Raw genomic sequence first — 25255 nt, 5'->3', positions numbered from 1 at the left:
GTAGCAGTAAGGCAATGGTGACTCTCAGTATGATTATCAGAAGACACTGAGGCAATTCACAATAGAATGAGGCATAATTAGCAAACATGCATAAGGAAACGTGTTCAACCTTACAAATGTTCAGGTACACAAAGAGATGCACACTGACCAATAAAATACCTATTAAAAGTGCAAAAATATTCAAAATGATGATCTCCCCCAATGCTGAGTGGGGCTCACTGTCAGCAATTGTGTAAATATGCACAACTCGTCTGGAAAGGAATTTGGCAATGTTTCAAAAGTCATAAAAAACCTACACAATTTACCTCAGTAATTACACTATGAACATAATTCAAAAGAATGAAAAAGCTCTATGCTTAAGGATGCTCACTGCACTATTGGTGAAAAATCTGAAATTAGCTGAAATGCTTACCAGTATAGGGAGTGGAGGTCATTACATAAATTATGGTATAGGAACTCAGTGGAGTAATATACAGACCTTAGGACTCCAGGCGATGTGGTTATTACAACAAGCAGAATAACCAATTAAATGTACTTTATGGTTGCAGTTAAGTTCATAAAGGGACCAAGACCACGAGGAAACATAGAAAAATGGAAATAGTTAACTTGTTAAGATGGTGGACTAGTGGGTGATTTCTCTTTTGTGTTTTATTATTGCATTGTCTGTGCATTTTAAGGACCTTTAAAGTACTTCCAAAATGACTGCTTTAACAAAAAAAACTTCACGCTGCTCATCAGGTTGGCTTACATTTTCCATGCTTCTTCCACAGTGCGTCTCCTCTCAATTATCTCCCTCCGCAGCCTTACCATCTCCCTTTGAATCTCCTCCTCCTCTTTCTTGGCCTCTAGAGCCTTCCTTTTTTTCTCTTCTTGCACCAGATACTGAGCCTCTAAGAAGGTTGATTTTTTCAGGGTCTTTTCAATTCTCTGGCGCTCCAGTTCTTTCTCACGTCTTAAGCGATTTTCTTTTACCTTAAAGAGAATACAACAAGGGTGAAATGCAGCCTTTCAAGTAGAAAGGGATATGCAAAACCTTAGAACACATTTTGAAGTTCAGAATACAACTACTTTGAAACATTTTGGCCCAGAACCCCACTGTTTATCAGAAAAATAGGGGAAACTCATTTGTTTACTGGGTAATGGCCTATACAAAATTTTAAATGAAGTCAGGTGAGATGACTCCAAACAATTTGGGAATGATTGGCACTACAGAAAAGCTGAAAATCCAATGGGTTGGATGCCAAATTCTGGATTCTTATTTAGTAATGATTTTCAATCCATAAGATTTTCCAAGGCATACATTTTTACTTTTATTTAGGCTCTGTCTGTATGTTAATTATAATTTAAGAAAGAATAAGGATATTTTGGAGAGGCAACTTTGTGAAGGCTAGAACAGTGATTTACTGCCTTAAAGGAGCATCAGGACCTTTTATTCAATTCTATCTTTATTTGAATTTATCAGTGATTCTGGATCATATTTGGAAATCAAAACCACAAACTTCGCAGATATTTCTGAATAAGCACAATCATTTTTTTCAAACTCAATTCTTTAGACTAGCTATGAATTAAGGAGTGGTCCTTTCCTTCCTGCTTCACTTAACTTTACCCTTATCTTACTCTTCAGTTATGATAAGACTTCTAGATAACGGCTACCTCTTACTGAACCTTCTCTCTTCCCTTTTATCATAAATCCAAACCAGGATCATGCTTCTACTCCAGTTTCTCTCAAATCCTTAGTGCTGCTTTGGCATACATTATGGTTTAAAGTAATCAGAAATTCAGTGTTATAAAAAGATAGCATACACACATATAGACGTTAATACTACTCTGGTCTTGGTTCTGGACATGTGGAAAAGACTTGGTCTTTCGGACTTCCTGAAGTTCCTCTACAAAGTGTTGAGATGAATTTTTTTCCTATAACCTACTATTCCCTTTGGAGAAAAGAAAGTTCCCATACGCCTTTGTAATTCAAAACAGCTGAACTAGATTTAATTCCGCTCTGTCTTCCCTTTCAAATTATAATCACAAAATAAGTGAATTTTTCCACTGTCTAGAAAAGAATTATCATTATAACATTCACCAGAATATTCATGATATTAATATCTTGATGTCACAATACAAAAACCAAATTCAAGCAAAACCCAATCTACATATTTACAATAGGAAGTATCACATCCAAACTAATAAAGTTTAGCTCACCACTCTCATGGTTAAAATCAATTATTCCTCTTTTTGCTTTTCTTAAATAAATTGTTTCCTATCCTCAGCTTATGAGCATTATTTTTCTTCTGAAGTTCTTATATTTTATTTTTATTCTTTCTAACCAAACCACAGATGGCACCCTTTTTCACAATAAAGCCTAAGTCTTTATTTAAGCTTATTAAATGTGTTACACAAAAATTGCTTCCTGTTATCCATTTTAATTTTGCTTTTCCCTCCCACCTGCTTATGTCTCATCTCCATGGTAAGATGAGGATCCTTCTGCCACTTCTTGTCTTGGTTTTCATTCATTCCAAGATCTTCCAATATCCCAGAATCTACCACGTCTTTATGGAGCAGATGGTCTATGAATTTTTGAAAGGTGATACTTTCGTCTTCTTCCTCCAAATAACCACATAAATCTGGGGGAAACATAACAACAACAAAGAAGGAAAATTTTTTTAATTTTTTTAAAACTTAATTTTAGTATAATTTCCATATTTATGTAAATAGTCCTGGTACAATAAAAATACAAAGCTGTGAGTGTTCGATAAATAGTAACTGATAATGCCAGTTGGATGAATACAGCCCTCAGCAATTACCTTCAACTAAGGGGAAAAAACCTCCACTCATGAGGAACTGCCCTCACCCAAGTCACTAACTCCCTCACTGCCAAATTTAAAAGCTAGTACTTTTACATTTATGTTACAAGGATCTAAACATCCTTGAGGACTCCATTGCTCTTCTTAAAAAAGGCTTTAGGGGCTTCCCTGTTGGCACAGTGGTTGAGAATCTGCCTGCTAATGCAAGGGACACAGGTTCGAGCCCTGGTCTGAGAGGATCCCACATGCCGTGGAGCAACTAGGCCCGTGAGCCACAACTACTGAGCCTGCGTGTCTGGGGCCTGTGCTCCGCAACAAGAGAGGCCGCGATAGTGAGAGGCCCGCGCACCGCGATGAAGAGTGACCCCCGCTTGCCACAACTAGAGAAAGCCCTCACACAGAAACAAAGACCCAACACAGCAAAAATAAATAAATTAATTAATAAACTCCTACCGCCAACATCTAAAAAAAAAAAAGGCTTTACTGTGGTATAATTGACATGTAATCAACGTGTAAGTATTTAAAGTCTGCAGTAAGCTTTGACATATATAGATATAAGTAAACATCATTACAATCAAGATAATGAATGTGTCTGTCAGCTGCAAAAGGGTCCTCACGCAGATTTGCAATCTCTTCCTCTCACTCCTCCCCATGCTCTTTGCCCTATCCCGGGCAACCCCAGACCTACTTTCTGCCAATAGATTAGTTTAAATTTTCCAGAATTTGGTATCAATTAAATCATATACTATGTACTCTTTCTGGTTGTCCTTCTTTTACTCAGCATAATTATTCTGACATTCATTCATGTTGTTGTATCAATAGTTTATCCCTTTTTATTGCTGAGTAGTATTCCACTGTATGGGCATACCACATTTGTTCATTCATTCATCTGGGGATAAACATTTGGGTTGCCTCCAGATTTTGGCTATTACAAATAAAGTTGTTATGAACATTTGTGTACAAGTCTTTGTATGAACATTTGCTTTCTTTTCTCTTGGAAAAATGCCTAGGACTGGAATGGTTGGATCGCATAAGTATGTGTTTAACTTTTTAAGAAACTGTCAAGCTGTTTTCCAAGGTGGTTATACAATTTCACATTCTCACCAGCAGTGTAGGAGGGTTCCAGTTCCTCCACATCCTTACCAAAACTTGGTATGATCAGTCTTTTAATTTAAGCCATTTTAATAGGTGCATTGTGGTTACTCATGGTAGTTTTAATTTTCTTTTTCCTAATGACTAGCAATATTGAATATCGTTCTTGATGATGTTCTATTTAGTTCCATACATTATTGAAAATGGGGTACTGAAGTCTCCAACTGTTATTGCTGAATTATCTGTTTCTCCCTTCAATTTTGTCAGTTTATGCTTCACATATTTGGGGGCTCTTTGTTAGGTGCATATATGTTTACACTTATGTTTTCTAGATGGATTGACCCTTTTATTATTATAGAATGCCCTTCTTTGTCTTGAGTAACAATTTTTTATCTTAGAGCCTATTTTTTCTGAGATTAGTAAGCTGTTCTCACTCTCTTTTGGTTACTGTTTGCATAGTACATCTTTTTCCATCCTTTTATTTTCAAGCTGTTTGTGTCTTTGACTCTAGACTGTGTCTCCTGGGATAGCATATAGTTAGGTCATATTTTTAAGTTCATTCTGCCAGTCTCCATCTTTTGATTGGGATGTTTAATCCATTTACATTAATGTAATTCTTGATAAGGCAGGATTTACGCTTGTCATTTTGATATTTGTTTTCTATATGTCTCATGTAAATGCCCCTTTCAGGATGAAAAATTTACCTTTTATTACTAGTTTGCTGAGAGTTTTAATCAGGAATTAATTTTGTCAAGTATTTTTCCTGTACCTATTGAGATAATCATATGTTAATAATTTATTTATTTATTTATTTATTTATTTATTTATGGCTGTGTTGGGTCTTCATTGCTACACGCGGACTTTCTCTAGTTGCGGCAAGCAGGGTCTACTCTTTGTTGTGATGGCTCCTCTTGTTGCAGAGCATGGGCTCTAGATGTGCGGTCCTCAGTAGCTGTGGCATGCAGGCTCAGTAGCTGTGGCACACGAGCTTAGTTGCTCCACGGCATGTGGGATCTTCCTGGACCAGGGCTCGAACCTGTGTCCCCTGCATTGGCAGGGGGATTCTTAACCATTGCATCACCAGGGAAGTCCGTTAGTTAATAATTTTGATAAACATCCTTTTTTAATGGCTAGGTAATATTTTTGTTCAATGTTTCGATCCCCCAAAAAAGTAATACTACAAGCATAAGATGAGTGAGGCCTCATAAGATACTAGAAGGTAATAACAAATCTAAGTAAAGAGATATAACTAGATATATTAGCACCATATGAAAGAAAGTAGCAGTCTCATTACATTTCAGACATGCTTCAGAATAAATATTACGTACTGAAATGCCTCACTTTAATAATGATATCATTAAACTAGAAAACATCCAGAAGGTGGCAACCTGTATATCTAGAAACAATGTGATATAAAGAACTGTTGAGAGTACTGGTGCTATTTAATCTAGGAAGACTGATGTATATGAAAGATCAGATATGATTACAACTCCCACAAGAAAAGAAAAGACTGTTCTTGAGAGAGAGAACATGATATTATTTTCTGTTGCACAAAAGGGTAAAAGTTACTGAGGACAAAATCCTAATTCTCCTAACTAAGAGAGAATTTATGAATATTAGAGCCTCACAACAGGTGAATGGGCTCCTCCCAGAGTGCAGGCTCCCTATCCTGGGAGGTGTTCAGGCAGAGGTTGTATTACCCCATATTAGGGATACTGTAGAAGAATCTCTGTCTAAGGGGGTGAAGAGGGTAGATTGGATTAGGTGATCTTGAGGAGTCCCCAAACTTTAAGGGCTCATGACTTTGTGATTTGTGAGCTGGGGATTCTGTAGTGTCCTAAACAAGGGAAATGCTGCAAGATGAGCTCATCAGGGGTGTCTGAGCCATGCATGGCAAGATGCCACCACCATCACTATGCCTACCCTTATGCTTAGGGAAAAAAATCTTAGACTCTTTGGTTACAACTGAGGAATCCTCACAAGTTAGCTATTTAACTTGTCTGAACTAACTCCATGTACAAGTACTAACCTCCCTTATAAAGATATATGAAGCATTTTGTAAACACAAAATGAGATATCAATGCTTAAATATAGTAAAACATTTAAAAGCCATCAAAGTAAATGGTCATCCAATAATATATGGAAAGAGGCACTCTTAAACAGCATTAATTGCCTTTATAATCATAAGAAGAATTACAAATAATAGAATATTTTAATTTAAAAAAAATGACAAATTTACTGAGGATATAGATAAGTAATTTAAATTGAATCAAGAAAAATTAAAGCCAATTACAAAACTAAGCAAAACACAGAAAAGTCAAATAACATATCATTTATTATTCAAAACAGTTTAAAAGTTTTGGACACGTTCTTGGACACATTCATTGGATGTTAAAGCTTAGCACAATTAAGTAAGTTCTTACCATCGCACTTGTCATATTTCAAATGCCCGTTGGCTTCTGGCACAGGAGGGATACGTGACACAGTGTCTTCAGCATCACCGTCCCCATCACTTGCTAGTTCTTGTTTAAGTTTGGTGTCTAACCAGTCATTGACCAATTCCTGAGCTGTCAATAAAACAAAAACATCTTTTTACTTCGGAGACTTTCTTCATTTGCTGTTTTCACTCATTCAGTAAATGTTAACTGAGCACTTATCATGAGTCAAGTACTGCTCTAGATGTTGGGAATATACCAGTGAATAAAAGAGGAAAAATAAAACCTACCACCATGAAGCTTATGTTCTAATTGGGGAAGAGAGACAATGAACAAGCAAGTCAGAAAAACAGAGCAGGAGAAGGAGAAATGGTGTACAAGAAATGAAAGATGGGTGTTGATAGTTTTAAATTAAAACTGGGTTTTGGGTGGTCAAAGGAGACATCACTGAGAAGACATCTGAGCAAAAAAGGGAAGGAAGTAAGGGAGTGAGCCATCTGGCTATGTAAGGGAAAATTAATCTGTGCAGAGGGAAAACAAGTGCAAAGGCCCTAAGGCAGTAGAGTGTCTAGTGTATTGGAAAAACAGCATGGAGGTGGTATAGCTGGAGGAATGAGTGAAGGGAGAGTAGTTGGAGATGAGCTAGAAGAGGTAATGTAGGGATCAGGTTTAGAGCAGTGGTTCTAGAGCAGTGGGGGTGATCTTACTCCCCAGTGGACATCTGGCAATGTCTGGAGCCATTTTTGGTTATTACAACTGGGGAACTGGGTAGAGGCCAGGGATGCTGCTAAACATCCTACAATTCATAGGACAGGCCCCACAACAAAAATTATCTGGCCCAAAATATCAACAGTGTTGAGGTTGAAAACACTTTGTTTAGATAAGTCTTGACAGCATTCTAGGTACTTTGGCTTTTACTCTGTATGTAATGGGAGGTTTTTGAGCAAAGAGGTAACATATTTTAAGAGCATCACTCTGACTACTATGTTAAAATAGACTATACGGGGACAAGCTCAGAAGCCGGAGACAACAGTTGAGAGATAAATATCCAGAAAAGGGGTGATGATGGCCTGGACCTGCCAAGTGGAGGTACTAGAAATGCTCAGATTCTAGAACATAATGTTTTGAGGTGGAGTTGACATGATTTGCTGATGGGCTGGATATGGAATGTGAGAGAAAGAAATCTATAAGGGTTTTGGCTTAAGCAACTACAGAATGGAGATGTCATTTACCGAGATAGGGAAGACCAAGGGAGCAGCAGGTTTGGATGGAAGATCAGGAGTTCAGTATCAGATGAGTTGGGTTTGAGATGCTTATGAGACATCCAAATAGGGATGTCAAATAGGTATTGGTTATATCATCTGGATTTCAAGGGAGAGGTCCAAGCTGAAGAAATAAACATGGGTGTTGTCAGCAAACAAATGGTATTTAAAGCCATAGAAATGAATGAGATCAGCAAAGGAGGAAGGTAGATAGAGAACTGGTTCAAGGACTAAGCCCTGAGGAACTCTAGTATTTAGAGGTTGAAGAGATAAGGCAGAACCAGGTAAATAGACTAGGAAGGAGAGACCATTGAGATAGGAGGAAAATCAAAGAGTGTGATATCCTGGAAGCCAACTTCCATTTGGATTTCTTTCTTAGTGACATTCAGAAAATCTTCTTAATTATAGAGTTATGAGAGAAAATGTCTACTTTAGCATTACTTTCATCATTATCATACAGCTCTTATGGATAGGGCATGGGTGTTTCAAAGAAGAAAAATGTCTATTTTAGTATTATCTTCATCATTGTTATTATCATTATTGCACAACTCTAAGGGAATGGAGTGTTTCCAAATACTAAATGATGCCAAGAGACATTTAATATAGATAGGAATCCGTGATATGTAAAAATAGAAAAAAATGAATCAAGGTGATAGAAACTAGGTGTAAAAAGTACGCTACAGGGCTTCCCTGGTGGCGCAGTGGTTGAGAGTCCGCCTGCCGATGCAGGGGACGCGGGTTCGTGCCCCAGTCTGGGAGGATCCCACATGCCGCGGAGCAGCTGGGACCGTGAGCCATGGCCACTGAGCCTGTGTGTCCGGAGCCTGTGCTCCACAACGGGAGAGGCCACAGCGGTGAGAGGCCCGTGTACCGCAGGAAAAAAAAAAGTACGCTAGCAACAGATACTACTGGCTTTCAGAGGAAGGTAGAGAAAGTGAGCAGATATTTACTGAGTAACCCTGTGTACAATGGTTCACATATTTATAATAAATTATGTGTAAAATAATTTGGATCTACTAAATGCCATTTATTAGTAAATAGAGGTTTACTATGAAGTGCTCCAAAAGAACAAGGAATGAGAACGTCTCTGGGAGGGTTCAACTGTAGTAACGCTTCATGTTGGATCAGAGGCTTGACGCCTACCTCAAAGCAGAGTTTCTCAAAGTATGTTCCCCAGAACACTAGTTCTTACTGAATATCAATAGACAGCTGATGAGAGGAGGAAAAAAGGATATAAACCTTTGAAACACATGTTCTATTCATACACTAGTACTTTCTAATGTGGATCACTAGCTTCTCAGGATATTAATATGTATTTCAAGATAAAAAGAGTTCAGGTTCTAGGAAGCTTGGAAAATGGGGTAAGTAAATATATATTTAACTGCAGGACTTTTTGGAAACCTTGAGTGGCTAAAGTATAGTGTGTATTCCTATTGGTGGGGTGGGAGAAGGGGTGGGTAAGACATAGCCTTGCCAATTACTGAATCAATCTCCTTTCTCCAACTCCAGTACCACCAACCACCCAAGACCAAGTGCCATTACAGCTCACAGAGACCACTACAATAGCCTCCCACTAGTCTCCCTTTTCCCTTTTTCTTCCCTATAAATCATTCTTCATATATTAAAAGCACCTCATATATTAAAAGCACTTCATATATTTAAGCACCTCTGCTTAAAACCCTTCAATGATGTCTAATCATACTCAGAATAAAATCTAAATTCTTCCCCCAGGCCTATAAGGCCCTATGTGACATGTCTTCTGCTCACGCCTGCAAGCTCACCTCCATGGAGTAGCTGCAGCAACACTGGTCTTCCTTCAGTTCCTCAAGCACACCAAGCTTGTACTTTAACTTTTTTTTTTTTTTAACATCTTTATTGGAGTATAATTGCTTTATAATGGTGTGTTAGTTTCTGCTTTATAGCAAAGTGAATCAGCTATACATACACATATATCTCCATATTTCCTCCCTCTTGTGTCTCCCTCCCACCCTCCCTATCCCACCCCTCTAGGTGGGCACAAAGCACGGAGCTGATCTCCCTGTGCTATGCTGCTGCTTCCCACTAGCTATCTATTTTACATTTGGTAGTGTATATATGTCCATGACACTCTCTCACTTTGTCCCAGCTTACCCTTCCCACTCCCCATGGTCTCAAGTCCATTCTCTACATCTGCGTCTTTATTCCTGTCCTGCCCCTAGGTTCTCCAAATTTTTTTTTTTAGATTCCATATATATGTGTTAGCATACAGTATTTGTTTTTCTCCTTCTGACTTACTTCACTCTGTATGACACACTCTAGGACCACCCACCTAACTACATATAACTCAATTTTGTTTCTTTTTATGGCTGAGTAATATTCCATTGTATATATGTGCCACATTTTCTTTATCCATTCATCTGTTGATGGACACTTAGGTCACTTCCATGTCCTGGCTATTGTAAACAGAGCTGCAATGAACATTGTGGTACATGACTCTTTTTGAATTATGGTTTTCTCAGGGTATATGCCCAGTAGTGGCATTGCTGGGTCATATGGTAGTTCTATTTTTAGTTTTTTAAGGAACCTCCATACTGTTCTCCATACTGGCTGTATCAATTTACATTCCCACCAACAGTGCAAGAGGGTTCCCTTTTCTCCACACTCTTTCCAGCATTTATTGTTTGTAGATTTTTTGAGGATGGCCATTCTGACTGGTGTGAGGTGATACCTCATCGTAGTTTTGATTTGCATTTCTCTAGTGATTACTGATGTTGAGCATCCTTTCATGTGTTTGTTGGCAATCTGTATATCTTCTTTGGAGAAATGTCTATTTAGGTCTTCTGCCTATTTTTGGATTGGGTTGTTTTTATTTTTGATTTTTTTTTTTTTTTTTTTTTTTCCGTACGCGGGCCTCTCACTGTTGTGGCCTCTCCCGTTGCGGAGCACAGGCTCCGGATGCGCAGGCTCAGCGGCCATGGCTCACGGGCCCAGCCGCTCCGCGGCATATGGGATCCTCCCAGACCGGGGCACGAACCCGTATCCCCTGCATCGGCAGGCGGACTCTCAACCACTGCGCCACCAGGGAGGCCCCTTATTTTTGATTTTGAACAGCATGAGCTAATTGTAAATTTTGGAGATTAATCCTTTGTCAGTTGCTTCATTTACAAATATTTTTACCCATTCTGAGGTTTGTCTTTTCACCTTGTTTATGGTTTCCTTTGCTGTGCAAAAGCTTTTCAGTTTCATTAGATCCCATTTGTTTATTTTTGTTTTTATCTCCATTTCTCTACGAGGTGGGTCGAAAAGGATCTTGCTGTGATTTATGTCAGAGTGTTCTGCCTATGTTTTCCTCTAAGAGTTTTGTAGTGTCTGTCCTTACATTTAGGTCTTTAATCCATTTTGAGTTTATTTTTGTGTGTAGTGTTAAGGAGTGGTCTAATTTCATTCTTTTACATGTAGCTGTCCAGTTTTCCCAGCACCACTTATTGAAGAGGCTGTCTTCTCCATTGTATATTCTTGCCTCCTTTATCAAAAATAAGGTGACCATATGTGTGTGGGTTTATCTCTGGGCTTTCTATCTTGTTCCATTGACCTATATTTCAGTTTTCGTGCCAGTACCATACTGTCTTGATTACTGTAGCTTTGTCGTATAGTCTGAAGTCTGGGAGCCTAATTCCTCCAGCTCTGTTTTTCTTTCTCAAGATTGCTTTGGCTATTCGGGGTCTTTTGTGTCTCCATACAGATTGTGAAATTTTTTGTTCTAGCTCTATGAAAATGCCATTGGTAGTTTCATAGGGATTGCATTGAATCTGTAGATTGCTTTGGGTAGTATAGTCATTTTCACAATGTTGATTCTTCCAATCCAAGAACATGGTATATGTCCCCAAATGTTTGCATCATCTTTAATTTCTTTCATCAGTGTCTTATAGTTTTCTACATACAGGTATTTTTCCTCCTTCGGTAGGTTTACTCCTAGGTATTTTATTCTTTTAGTAGCAATGGTAAATGGGAGTGCTTCCTTAATTTCTCTTTCAGATTTCTCATCATTAGTGTATAGGAATACAAGAGATTTCTGTGTGTTAATTTTGTATCCTGCTACTTTACCAAATTCATTGATTAGCTCTAGCAGATTTCTGGTAGCAGCTTTAGGATTCTTTATGTATAGTATCATGTCATCTGCAAACAGTGACAGCTTTACTGCTTCTTTTCTGATTTGGATTACTTCTATTTCTTTTACTTCTCTGATTGCTGTGGCTAAAATTTCCAAAACTATGTTGAATAATAGTGGTGAGAGTGGACAACCTTGCCTTGTTCAGTTCCTGATCTTAGTGGAAATGGTTTCAGTTTTTCACCATTGAGAACGATGCTGGCTGTGGGTTTGTCATATATGGCCTTTATTATGTTGAGGTAGGTTCCCTTTATGCCTACTTTCTGGAGGGTTTTTATCATAAATGGGTGTTGAATTTTGTCAAAAGCTTTTTTGCATCTATTGAGATGATCATATGGTTTTTATGCTTCAGTTTGTTACTATGGTGAATCACATTGATTGATTTGCATACATTGAAGAATCCTTTCATTCCTGGGATAAACCCCACTTGATCATGGTGTAATGATCCTTTTAATGTGCTGTTCGATTCTGTTTGCTAGTATTTTGTTGAGGATTTTTGCATCTATGTTCATCAGTGATATTGGCCTGTAGTTTTCTTTCTTTGTGACATCTTTGCCTGGTTTTGATATCAGGGTGATGGTGGCCTCATAGAGTGAGTTTGGGAGTGTTCCTCCCTCTACTATATTTTGGAAGAGTTTGAGAAGGATAGGTGTTAGCTCTTCTCTAAATGTTTGATAGAAATCACCTGTGAAGCCATCTGGTCCTGGGCTTTTGTTTGTTGGAAGATTTTTAATCACAGTCTCAATTTCAGTGTTTTTGACTTGTCTGTTTATATTTTCTATTTCTTCCTGGTTCAGTCTCAGAAGGTTGTGCTCTTCTAAGAATTTGTCCATTTCTTTCAGGTTGTCCATTTTAGTGGCATATAGTTGCTTATAGTAATCTCTCATGAGCCTTTGTATTTCTGCAGTGTCAGTTGTTCCTTCGCCTTTTTCATTTCTAACTCTATTGATTTGAGTCTTCTCCCTTTTTTTCTTGATGAGTCTGGCTAATGGTTTATCAATTTTGTTTATCTTTTCAAAGAACCAGCTTTTAGTTTTACTGATCTCTGCTATTGTTTCCTTCATTTCTTTTTCATTTATTTCTGATCTGATCTTTATGATTTCTTTCATTCTGCTAACTTTGGGGTTTTTTTGTTCTTCTTCCTCTAATTGCTTTAGGTGTAAGGTTAGGTTGTTTATTCGAGATGGTTCCTGTTTCTTAAGGTAGGATTGTATTGCTATAAACTTCCCTCTTAGAACTGCTTTTGTTGCATCCCATAGGTTTTGGGTCGTTGTGTTTTCACTGTCATTTGTTTCTAGGTATTTTTTGATTTCCTCTTTGATTTCTTCAGTGACCTCTTGGTTATTTAGTAGTGTATTGTTTATGCTCCATGTGTTTGTAGTTTTTACAGATTTTTTCCTGTAATTGATGTCTAGTCTCATAGTGTTGTGGTCAGAAAAGATACTTGATATGATTTCAATTTTCTTAAATTTACCAAGGCTTGATTTGTGACCCAAGATATGATCTATCCTGGAGAATATTCCATGAGCACTTGAGAAGAAAGTGTATTCTGTTGTTTTTGGTTGGAATGTCCTATAAATATCAGTTAAGTCCATCTTGTTTAATGTATCATTTAAAGCTTGTGTTTCCTCATTTATTTTCATTTTGAATGATCTGTCTATTGGTGAAAGTGGGGTGCTAAAGTCCCCTACTATGATTGTGCTACTGTTGATTTCCCCTTTTACGGCTGTTAGCATTTACCTTATGTATGTGCTCCTACGTTGGGTGCATATATATTTACAATTGTTATATTTTCTTCTTGGATTGACCCCTTGATCATTATGTAGTGTCTTTCTTTGTCTCTTGTAACAGTCTTTAAAGTCTATTTTGTCTGATATGAGAATTGCTACTCTAGCCTTCTTTTGATTTCCATTTGCCTGGAATATCTTTTTCCATCCCCTCACTTTCAGTCTGTTTGTGTCCCTAGGGCTGAAGTGGGTCTGTTGTAGACAGCATATATATGGGTCTTGTTCTTGTATCCATTCAGCCAGTCTATGTCTTTTGGTGGGAGCATTTAATCCATTTACATTTAAGGTAGTTATCAATATGTATGTTCCAATTACCATTTTCTTAATGTTTTGGGTTTGTTATTGTAGGTGTTTTACTTCTCTTATGTTTCCTGCCTAGAGAAGTTCCTTTAGCATTTGTTGTAAAGCTGGTTTGGTGGTGCTGAATTCTCTTAGCTTTTGCTTGTCTGTAAAGGTTTTAATTTCTTCGTCAAATATGAATGAGATCCTTGCTGGGTAGAGTAATCTTGGTTGTAGGTTTTTCCCTTTTATCACTTTAAATATGTCCTGCTACTCCCTTCTGGCTTGCAGAGTTTCTGCTGAAAGATCTGCTGTTAACCTTATGGGGATTCCCTTGTATGTTATTTGTTGTTTGTCTCTTGCTGCTTTTAATATTTTTTCTTTGTATTTAATTTTTGACAGTTTGATTAATATGTGTCTTGGAGTGTTTCTCCTTGGATTTGTCCTGTATGGGACTCTCTGCTCTTCCTGGATTTGATTGACTATTTCCATTCCCATATTAGGGAAGTTTTGAACTATAATCTCTTCAAATATTTTCTCAGTCCCTTTCTTTTTCTCCTCTTTTTTGGGACCTCTATAATTAGAATGTTGGTGCATTTCATGCTGTCCCAGAGGTGTCTGAGACTGTCTTCAGTTCTTTACATTTTTTTTTCTTTACTCTCCTCTGTGGTAGTTATTTCCACTATTTCATCTTCCAGGTCACTTATCTGTTCTTCTTTCTCAGTTATTCTGCTATTGATTTCTTCTAGAGAATTTTTAATTTCATTTATTGTGTTGTTCATTGTTGTTTGTTTGCTCTTTAGTTCTTGTAGGTCCTTGTTAAACGTTTCTTGTATTTTTCCCATTCTATTTCCAAGATTTTGGATTATCTTTCCTATCATTACTCTGAATTCTTTTTCAGGTAGACTGCCTATTTCCTGTTCATCTGTTTGGTCTGGTGGGTTTTTGCCTTGCTCCTTTATCTGCTGTGTGTTTCTCTGTCTTCTCATTTTGCTTAACTTTCTGTGTCTGGGGTCTCCTTTTGGCAGGCTGCAGGTTTGTAGTTCCCATTGTTTTTGGTGTCTGCCCCCAGTGGCTAAGGTTGGTTCAGTGGGTTGTGTAGGCTTCCTGGTAGAGGGGACTGATGTCTGTGTTCTGGTGGATGAGGTTGGATCTTGTCTTTCTGGTGGGCAGGACCGCATCCAGTGATGTGTTTTGGGGTGTCTGTGACCTTATTATGATTTTAGGCAGCCTCTCTGCTAATGGGTGGGGTTGCGTTCCTGTCTTGCTACTTGTTTGGCATAGGGTGGCCAGCACTGTAGCTTGCTGGTCATTGAGTGGAGCTGGGTGTTAGTGCTGAGTTGGAGATTTCTGAGAGAGCTTTCGCTGTTTGAGCCGGGAGGTCTCTGGTGACCAATGTCCTGAACTCGGCTCTCCCACCTCAGAGGCACAAGCCTGACATCTGGCTGGAGCACCAAGACCCTGTCAGACACATGGCTCAGAAGAAAAAGTAGAAAAAAAGAAGGGAAGAAAGAAAAAATAAAATAAAATAAAGTTGTTAAAATAAACAATAATTTAAAAATTATTAGAAATAAAAAAATCTTAAAAGAAAAAAAGAAAAAAAAAAGAAAGAAAGAAGAGAGCAACCAAACGAAAACACAAAGCCAGCAATGAGAACCAGTGCTAAAAATTATACTAAAATCAAACAAACAAAACAGAGAGAAATCTAGGACAAATGGTAAAAGCAAAGCTATAAAGACAAAATCACAGAAAGAGGCATACACATACACACTCACAAAAAGAGAAAAAGAAAAAATATATATATATAGTAAAAGAAAAAAGGAAGAGAGCAACCAAATCAATGAAACAAATCTAACAATGATAATAAACTCTAAATACTAAACTACGATAAACATTAAATGAAAAGCAAATTAGATGCAGAAAGCAAACCCCAAGTCTACAGTTGCTCCCGAAGTCCACCGCCTCAATTTTGGGATGATTTGTTCTATTCAGGTATTCCAGAGATGCAGGGTACATCAAGTTGATTGTGGAGATTTAATCTGCTGCTCCTGAGGCTGCTGGGAGAAATTTCCCTTTCTCTTCTTTGTTCGCACAGCTCCTGGGGTTCAGCTTTGGATTTTGCTGCACCTCTGCGTGTAGGCCGCCGAGGGCATATGTTCCCTGCTCAGACAGGACAGGGTTAAAGTAGCAGTTGTTTAGGGGGCTCTGGCTTACTCAGGCTTGGGGGAGGGAGAGGTTCAGAATGCAGGGTGAGCCTGCAGTGGCAGAGGCTAGCGTGATGTTGCAACAGCCTGAGGTGTGCCGTGTGTTTTCCTGGGAAAGTTGTCCCTGGATCTCAGGACCCTGGCATTGGTGGGCTGCACAGGCTCCCAGGAGAGGAGGTGTGGATAGCGACCTGTGCTTGCACACAAGCTTCTTGGGGGCTGCAGCAGCAGCCTTAGCATTTCATGCCCGTCTCTGGGGTCTGCGCTGGTAGCCGCGGCTCACACCCATCTCTGGAGCTCGTTTAGGCAGTGCTCTGAATCCCCTCTCCTCGCGTACCCCAAAACAATGGTCTCTTGTCTCTTAGGCAGTTCCAGACTTTTTCCCGGACTCCCTCCTGGCTAGCTGTGGCACACTAGCCCCCTTCAGGCTGTGTTCACGCAGCCAACCCCAGTCCTCTCCCTGGGATCTGACCTCCGAAGCCCAAGCCTCAGCTCCCAGTCCCCACCCGTCCCGCTGGGTGAGCAGACAAGCCTCTCGGGCTGGTGAGTGCTGGTCAACACTGATCCTCTGTGTGGGAATCTCTCTGCTTTGCCTTCTGCAACCCTGTTGCTGCACTCTCCTCTGTGGCTCCGAAGCTTCCCCCTGCCACCCGCCGTCTCTGCCAGTGAAGGGGCTTCCTAGTGTGTGGGAACTTTTTCTCCTTCACAGATCCCTCCCAGAGATGCAGGTCCCATCCCTATTCTTTTGTCTGTTTTTTCTTTTTTCTTTTGCCCTACCCAGGTACATGGGGAGTTTCTTGCCTTTTGGGAAGTCTGAGGTCTTCTGCCAGTGTTCAATAAGTGTTCTGTAGGATGCATTTCTGATATATTTGTGGGGAGGAAGGTGATCTCCACGTCTTACTCCTCCGCCATCTTGAAGGTCTCTCTGTACTTTAATTCTTTTTTTTTTTTTTTTTTTGCGGTACGCGGGCATCTCCCCGTTGTGGTCTCTCCCATTGCGGAGCACAGGCTCCAGACATGCAGGCTCAGCGGCCATGGCTCACGGGCCCAGCCACTCTGCGGCATGTGGGATCTTCCCAGACTGGGGCATGAACCCGTGTCCCCTGCATCGGCAGGCGGACTCTCAACCACTGCGCCACCAGGGAAGCCCTGTACTTTAATTCTTGATGCCACCTTTCCCACTGCCTGGGATGCTCTTCCTCCATCACAGCTCACCTGGCCCTTTCTTGTTATTCAGGTCCAAACTCGGATGACTTATCACTACCTGACCATTTATTTTTCGTTTTATTTATTCCCACTCTAGAATGTATACTCCATGAAAGCAAGGACTTCATCTGTTGTTCATAACCTGCTCTTCCAATGCCTAAAATAGTACCTGGCACAGAGTAACAATTTAATATATATGTTGAATAAATGAAGAAATAATCTGAAAAACTGGAGACATAAATGATCCAAATGGAAATTGGCTTCTAGGACATGGCACCCTGGCTTTCCTCCTACCTCAGGGGCCTCTCCTTTCCAGTCTTCTTTGCTGGTCCCTCCTGATCTCTTCACCCCTAAACAGTGGAGTTCCTCAGGGCATCAGTAACTAAAATACTGAATTCCAGAGGAATAAATGTTTTGGGGAGGCAGGGAGGTGAGGTCAGCTTTAGACTCTCTTCATAAAGAACAAAGTTGATTTATAAACTAGTGGTCAGATTACCCGTATGATAGTAGATCAAGTTAACAAGCTGCCCTCCGTGCCACAGGATTAATATCTTACACTTACTAGATAACTGTGTTATGTCAAAACTGCCTCTGGATGTGGTTCTACTTCAAGAGACAAAATAAGCCTTAAATGTAAACTGACTTGTAATATTGGAGTTAAAGTAAATTAGCTTCAGGGAAGTAGAAACAAACAAAAATTAAGAACAAGAGAAAGAAAAGCTCTCATTTCATACTTTGAAATACATTATGGGTTACTCTTTAGTAAGTTGTACTCCAAAGAATTGTTAACATCGCAGCAAAAAATGTATTCTCTTACCTTCTGCATAGACTTCATCATGATCCTCTATTTGCTCAGGTGTTTCCAAATCTACAATTTGGCCCCAAAGCCTTCTGGATAAATCTGAATTTCCAGCAGAAAATGCTTTTGAAACTGCAAATTCTGAAGTTTTCTCCACTCTCTTTAAAAGAAAAAAGAAAAAATCCACTAAGATGACAGCTTCCTTCAGGGTTAGAGAATTTCTCTCCTATTTAAGAATCTGATCTTCTACCAACTACCAAGATACTTTCATTTTTCCAATTTTAAAGGAACTCTGAGGTTTAAACATCCACCCTAAATAATTTCATTCATTAAATATGCGATTAATTACAGTATTTTACCAAGTTTTAACAGGTGTTCACAATGTTTATATTTGAACAAAAGGTAATTTAAGCTTTAGATAACTTTTGTTTAGAGCATTAGTAATGGGATCCTGACACCTGGACATTTTATTTTAAAAAATATATAATATTTTATTAGTTTCCATGCCACTAGGACTTGCATATGAATATGAACCAGAGGCAGGTAGCTACACTTCCTCAATTACCTCTGAAAGGAACTTCCCATCATATATTAGGCAAACTGTAAGTTCAAAAAAAGTGGGATAAACAGAGTCATTGAACTGCAGTAATCAGGAATATTTTAACTCAACAGTGGGAATCTAGTAAAAGTATGGCCAAATTCACAGCAACGGGGAAGGGATTAGCAGAGGTGGACAAACTCTTGGCATTTTGGTTTACCTGCATGGTATAAAAAGTGTATTTTACAATTAACCCCCAACTTCCCCCCTCTCACACCACAAGCTGGTTTTTCCTCCATGCCTGTTGTGTTCCCAGCCTTCCAACTCAGGTAGTGACTATTCTTTCAGTTCATCAGGACGAAAATCTTGGAGGCCTTCTTGAATCCACTCTCTGTTATCCCAGACATAATCTGTCAGGAAATCTGTTGACTCTAATTTCAAAATATATCCAGAAGCTGACCCCTTCTTGTTACCTCCAGTGCTATCACCCTGGTCCAAGGCACCACCATCTCCTGACACATTTTCTGGAATAGTCTCCCACCACAGCAGCCAGAGAAACCCTTTTAAAATGAAAGCCGTCTCCTATTAACTATACTCAAAACCCTTCAATGGTTCCCTAGCTCCCTCAGAACAAAAGTCGAAGTCCTCATGATGTGCTCCGTGGTCCTCCAACATCAGGCCCTTTGTGAGCCCGCTAAGCTCGCTTGCCGCTCCTGCCACTGATCACTCTACCTCAGCCACTCTGACTTCCTTGTTCATTCCTCCTTAAACATGCCAAGCGCATTCTCACCTCAGCCTCTGTGCTTTCTTCCCCTCTGACTGCTCTCCTCCAGAAGGCCGTACTACTGTTTCGCTCCCCTCCTCAAGTCTTTACTCAAATGTCACCTTCGTAGCAAGGCCCGCTCTGACTACCCCTTAAAGAATTGTAAACACCCCCCTCCTGGCTCTCCCAGTTTCCCTCGGCAGTTCTGACTTTCTCTGTAGCACTTATGACCTTATAACATATTTTATCATTTATCGTCTCCCCTAACTTGAACATAAGCAGGGATTTTTGTCTTTTTCATGCGTGAAACCCCTAGCACCTAAAACAGTGCTTGGTACATAACAGATGCCCCATCAATGTTTGTTAAAGAATGACTATGTTAAAGAGTTATTCAAAAAAGCCACACTTTCCCATAGTTTATGTTGTTGTCTGACCTATTTTGAAAATGATTTTTCCTCGTGCCCTTTGTGGAAAGACTGGTAGTACAACTGTCAAAACCTGCCATGGGCTTTACCTTTTAAACTCTCAAGGGTTTTGTATACTAAGTTTGAATTAGAAGCAGAGGAATAAAGTTGAAAAGGCAAGGATAACTTGAAAAAGATGTAGAAAATAGAACATATGGGAAAAGATATGAATCAGAAGAAAAATGATCTAATCAGGGTTAGAGTCAAGAAAGTATCATTTATTCTTTATGAGGTCACTCTGGAGAGATCTGTTTCCCACATTATCTTTCCATATATGTCCCCCTCTTCCATTTTGAGTGAGTGGTCCACTCAGTGGATTTGGAAATCTTAGTTCTAGAAGTTGTAACAGTTTAGGGTACACCCAGAGTTGGGATATATTAGGGAACAAAATCAGACAAGAAGACAGAGGAGTGAACAGAGAGGTATTAAGAGAAGCAAGAGGGGGGCTTCCCTGGTGGCGCAGTGGTTGACAGTCCACCTGCCGATGCAGGGGACACAGGTTCGTGCCCCGGTTTGGGAAGATCCCACATGCTGCAGAGCAGCTGGGCCCGTGAGCCGTGGCCGCTGAGCCTGTGCGTCCGGAGCCTGTGCTCCGCAATGGGAGAGGCCACAACAGTGAGAGGCCCGCGTACCACAAAAAAAAAAAAAAAAAAAAAAAAAAAAGAAAAGAGGAAACAGTGTCACGAAAAGGTAATGGAGGAGAGAATTTCTAGAATAAAAAAGTGATAACTAGAATTAAAAAGTGATAACTGTATCAAACAGACCTTAAAAAGTTTGAGAACGGATCACTGGATTTACTCAGGAAGTCATTTATGACAACTTTCTGTGGAGTGGTAAGAAGTAGAAACTGAAGGAAAATAATTTTGGATACAAGAGGATAATAAAAACACAAAGGCAAGGAGTCCAGGCTATACATCCAAAGATACTGGAAAAGAAAAAGAAATAGTATGGCAGTCAGAATGGACTGCATGGTGAAATGAGAACTTCTTGATTTTTTTTCAAGACGGGAGATTTGAGGGTATAATGGAGAAAGAGCTACTGCAGAAGTTTTAGAGGAATGATAAAATCTAACCAACTCAAGCTGGCTGACAACGGCATGAAAGAGGAAAATGGTGCAGACAAGTCACAGCAGAATTTTATCCTTCTATTTTACCTAAATCTTCCCCTCTGGGGGAGACGGTGACTAAATGTACAATTAAGCCCTTCAAAGGCTTGGCATTCTGACTTTCAACACTGACACGCAAGCTGAGCCTGATGGAGACTGAGAAGTGTGCTTCCTAGAGGCTAGCCTCCATGACGGTGGACCCATTTTATTGTCTTCTAAGTCAGGCCTTCTGCAGGAGCCAGGAAGCTTCCCTGGCCCCATTTATATGAGCGCCCCACGCCATGAGCTTCCACTGCATCCTTAATTCTCCCAACAATTTAAAATAAGTTGTTTAGCCCCCCACTGGACTATAAACTCTGGGAGGGCAGAAACTGTACCTGCCCCGTGCACTGTTTTACTTCCAGTGCCCAACATAGTGGGCTAGTACTGGGCAGGAACTTAATAAATACTGGCTGGATGAAAAAATGGTTAACAGTGATTATATCTGGCCTAGGTTCCACCTGGCCTGGTGCTCATAATGCCTGTCAATTTAGATAAGTAATAGCTCTTCAAAACAGTACCAGGCAGGGGGCTTCCCTGGTGGCGCAGTGGTTGAGAGTCCGCCTGCCGATGCAGGGGACACGGGTTCGTGTCCCGGTCTGGGAGGATCCCACATGCCGCGGAGCGGCTGGGCCCATGAGCCATGGCCGCTGAGCCTGCGTGTCTGGAGCCTGTGCTCCGCAACGGGAGAGGCCACAACAGTGAGAGGCCCGCGTACCGCCAAAAAAAAAAAAAAAATACTAATAGGCAGAAGGATATTTTCCCAGGAAAATACTGCATGATTTTGAAACATGTGGTGCACAAATGAGTATGGCAACTTGCCAAAATGACACTCGGAGGCACGCACTGGTAGTGGTTTAATGGTACTTTCAACTTAAATGGTACTTGGACTCAAAAATATACATCTCAGGCCTGGAAGAGACCTCAGAGGTTATCTAACCCAATCCACCACCATCCGCCACCCCCACTAAATGCTCAAACGTATTCCTCATTAGTCCTAACATTAAGTGACCATTTAGAAGCCACTTGAATACCTCTAGTGATAGAAAATCCATCTGTTTATAAGAATGCCCACTTCATTTTTGGATTGCTTTAGTTACTAGAAGATTCTTACTTGTGATGCATGCATAGCTTTTACCTATTGTATTGGTCCCACAGGTCAATGTAACTACAGTACGTTCTTTCCAATTATCTGGGGAAAGCCACAATGTCCTCTCCTAAGGCTTCTCCTCCCCTCCTCCTTTAATCCTCTTCAGATGATCCTCATGGCATTTGAAAGGATGTCTACCTGTTATCTTGTCATTCATGCTTTTACTAGAAGCCACAAAATCATGAAAATGTACTACGATACAAAACTAAGGCAACATATATAGTCACATGGGAATGAAAACAGCAAAATATATGCAAGATGGAGACCTATTAGTATTCCTATTCCATCTGATTATGTGTGACTCTTAATTCTCTTTCTATCTTAATTATGAAATATCCTTACCTTAATCCAGTGTTCCACATTGTCAGGGTCAAACACAGACTGTAGATAATATATACAGAATATTAGTACCCAGCAATGTATCTATCATCTTTGCCATTTTAATTTGTCTTTCTGGTTGAAGCATGGGGACAAGCGTCCTTTAGTCATTCCCCAAAGCACTGCATTAGAAAGTTCAGCAACAAAAAAATACAGAATGCTGGTAGGATGAAGAAAACACGAAGCCTTCTCTGGAACAACTTCTGACTGCTTTATCTCTTACCTAGGCCCATCTCCAGATTCTGATTCAATTGGTCTGGGGTAGGGCCCATGTATTTTTTTAAAGCTCCCCAGGGTTAAGAGCCAAGATAGAGGAATGCTACATATAATATTCCTTATAAAAACCCAAATAAGCACTGATTAATTAGTCGGGTTATTCAAGTGTCATGGAAGCAAATCTGCTTGGAGAAAGGTGTGCGCCTCTCCCCAGACCCCTCTTTTCACGAGTAACTTGTATTTACCTAGAGCAGGGATATTGTTTAGTCCAATAAGAAATGGGGGGTAGAGTGAGGGATAACCAGTCTTCCACTGTTTTACAGAGCAAAAATAAGGCAGAAATCGCATAAATTTCTACCCAGGTCAGTCAGATATTAATCTGAAATTAGAAATCAGACCAGTAGGACACCTGCTTTCTTCACTCTCTGTTAACTCTCAGAAGTTTGCAGAATTCCCTCTAATAGCAACTTAACAAATAGAGGTATTTGCTTTGCTAATAATTCAGGTGGGTTTTTAAATAAATAAGGGAATATCTAAATGAGTATGCTGACACATACAGGAGGGAAAGGTATAATACTATCCTTCACTTATATAACACTTCCCCTTCAAAGCACCTTACAGATAACTAATTAATGCAGCTGTACTGCTGAATAATTTTGTCGCTGCAACAAAGAAACAGCTGATCCTATTCAAACACAATTGAACCTCAAGGAGATCCTGTGTTTTTACCTTTCTATCCTCTAGGCAGTAACAATGAGCACTAGCAGCAAAAACTTTCCTTTTGGGGTCCCCAAAACTATCCCCAGCTTTTACCTTTCATCATCAAGTTTATACCCATAACCTACTTTGGATCCAATCTATTATGGAACTGGTATAACAGGAGCAGACTCCGTTTCCAAGTCTCTCTAATGCTCCAGTCTGCACACTCCAGCATCTGGCGCAAGATATTCACCAAGTAGAATATGTCCAGTGCATTATTTAGCTGGTATATTTAGAATAACCTGCAAGCACAATTGCCTAGGGGCCTCAGAAACGCCACATGTCTACAGAATATTTTTTAAGGAGGTGTAACTTAAGGGTGAAAACAGCTGTAAGCTGAGAAGCCCTCCATTTGGTACTCCCATTTACATTTAAGGCATTCATTTTTTGTGACTGTTAAAAAAAGTAGTCTGTGGGGCTTCCCTGGTGGTGCAGTGGTTGAGAATCCGCCTGCCAGTGCAGGGGACACGGGTTCGAGCCGTGCTCCAGGAAGATCCCACATGCCGCAGAGCAGCTAAGCCCATGCACCACAACTACTGAGCCTGCACTCTAGAGCCCGCGAGCCACAACTACTGAAGCCCAAGCGCCTAGAGCCCATGCTCCGCAACAAGAGAAACCACTGCAATGAGAAGCCCGCGCACTGCAACGAAGAGTAGCCCCCTTTCGCCACTAGAGAAAAGCCCGCGCGCAGCAACGAAGACCCAACGCAGCCAAAAATAAAGAAATTAATTAATTTAAAAAAAAGTAGTCTGTGTAAAGCACACTCCGTGTGACTGTGACTTTTCACATGTCATTTACACATTTCAAGTTTACAGTGGGGTTATCAGTTTTCCATGTCTTTGGATGCTAATGAATCAAAGAAGGTGGCAAATATAAAGAGGATCTATTTTTTGATTGTTTCTAGAATTTAGATTTTCAAGTGAATCAAGTATTGATATAGTCAATATCCAATTGCATTTCTGAGTTCATTTTAGATACTTTATGTAAAACTAGAAGGGGAGGAATATGAGGCCGAGGACTTAAGGTAAAGATCTTACCCCTCCAATAAAGAAGTTTCCTATGATTTGCAAAACATTAAAAAAAAAAAGAAGAAGAAGAAAGAAAAGAAAAAGAAATGAAACCGTGTGGGAACCTCCCTAAAACCAGGAGTGGTGGGGAGCAGGGATAGCTCTCGAATTCTCTTCACCGGGATGGGCACTATCAAGACTCCCCGGTTTTTGAGAAAAGCGTTAGATGGAAACAGTTCTTCCATGACGCTGCCCATCAAAGCCGTAAGGTAACCAAGCCCCAAAGTTCCTAGGCCCCCTTCACTTAGCGCAGTGCTGGCTCTCAGTGGGTCATGGCAGGAGCGGACCAGGTAATGATACCCCTGGGGCAAGAGGGAGGAAGCGCAGGTGGGGCTGCGGCTGGCCTTAGGGCCGGTCCCCGCCTCCCCTCCCCTCGCCTCCCCAAGAGCTCCCGATAGGAATGGATCACCTTGGTGGGACTCGGCTTCCTTGTAAACTGTTTCCATCCATTCAGCCCCGACCTCTTCCTTGAGGAGGTCCTTTCCTGGGGCGCCAGAAGCATTTCCCAGGCTCAGGGCCGGACTTCGGCCAAAGCTGAAACAACCGCTCCTTTGCCTAGGCTGCTTCCGGGTCTCTCTGGGAGTTGTAGTTCCTCTGCCCACAAAGGCTGCAGGTGTGGGGCGCCGTCGAACCACCACTCCCAGGAGGCCTTGCGCAGGCGGAACGTGTATGCTCAGTTACCCATGGCGATGGTAGCAGTCCCTCGGCCTTGCAAACGCCAAAGCTCATTTTCAATTAATCTTTGCCTTTTCCTGGCGCCCGGT

At 40.4% G+C, this 25255-nt stretch overlaps 1 protein-coding gene across 3 annotated transcripts in view; it reads right to left on the bottom strand.

The window, feature by feature from the left end:
* The window catches only part of CCDC191 (coiled-coil domain containing 191), a 104852-nt gene extending 79799 nt beyond the window's left edge, over positions 1–25053 (bottom strand). For 2 of the 3 annotated variants that reach the window (XM_082625038.1, XM_082625040.1), the window contains exons 1-6: positions 24901–25053; positions 22414–22452; positions 18031–18172; positions 6317–6460; positions 2443–2621; positions 749–972 (exon numbers count right to left, since the gene is read on the bottom strand). In XM_082625038.1, the coding sequence (XP_082481164.1) occupies positions 749–972; positions 2443–2621; positions 6317–6460; positions 18031–18172; positions 22414–22452; positions 24901–24993 (821 nt within the window). In that variant the 5' untranslated portion in view covers positions 24994–25053. The remainder of the gene's footprint in view (positions 1–748; positions 973–2442; positions 2622–6316; positions 6461–18030; positions 18173–22413; positions 22453–24900) is intronic. The other variant, XM_082625039.1, reaches the window with a different exon arrangement.
* Positions 25054–25255: the final 202 nt, after the last annotated feature.

This window comes from Mesoplodon mirus (genome assembly GCF_964341445.2).
Source record: "Mesoplodon mirus genome assembly, chromosome: 6".
In the NCBI taxonomy this organism is placed as follows: domain Eukaryota; kingdom Metazoa; phylum Chordata; class Mammalia; order Artiodactyla; family Ziphiidae; genus Mesoplodon; species Mesoplodon mirus.
This window is presented reverse-complemented; position numbering and strand designations above follow the sequence as displayed.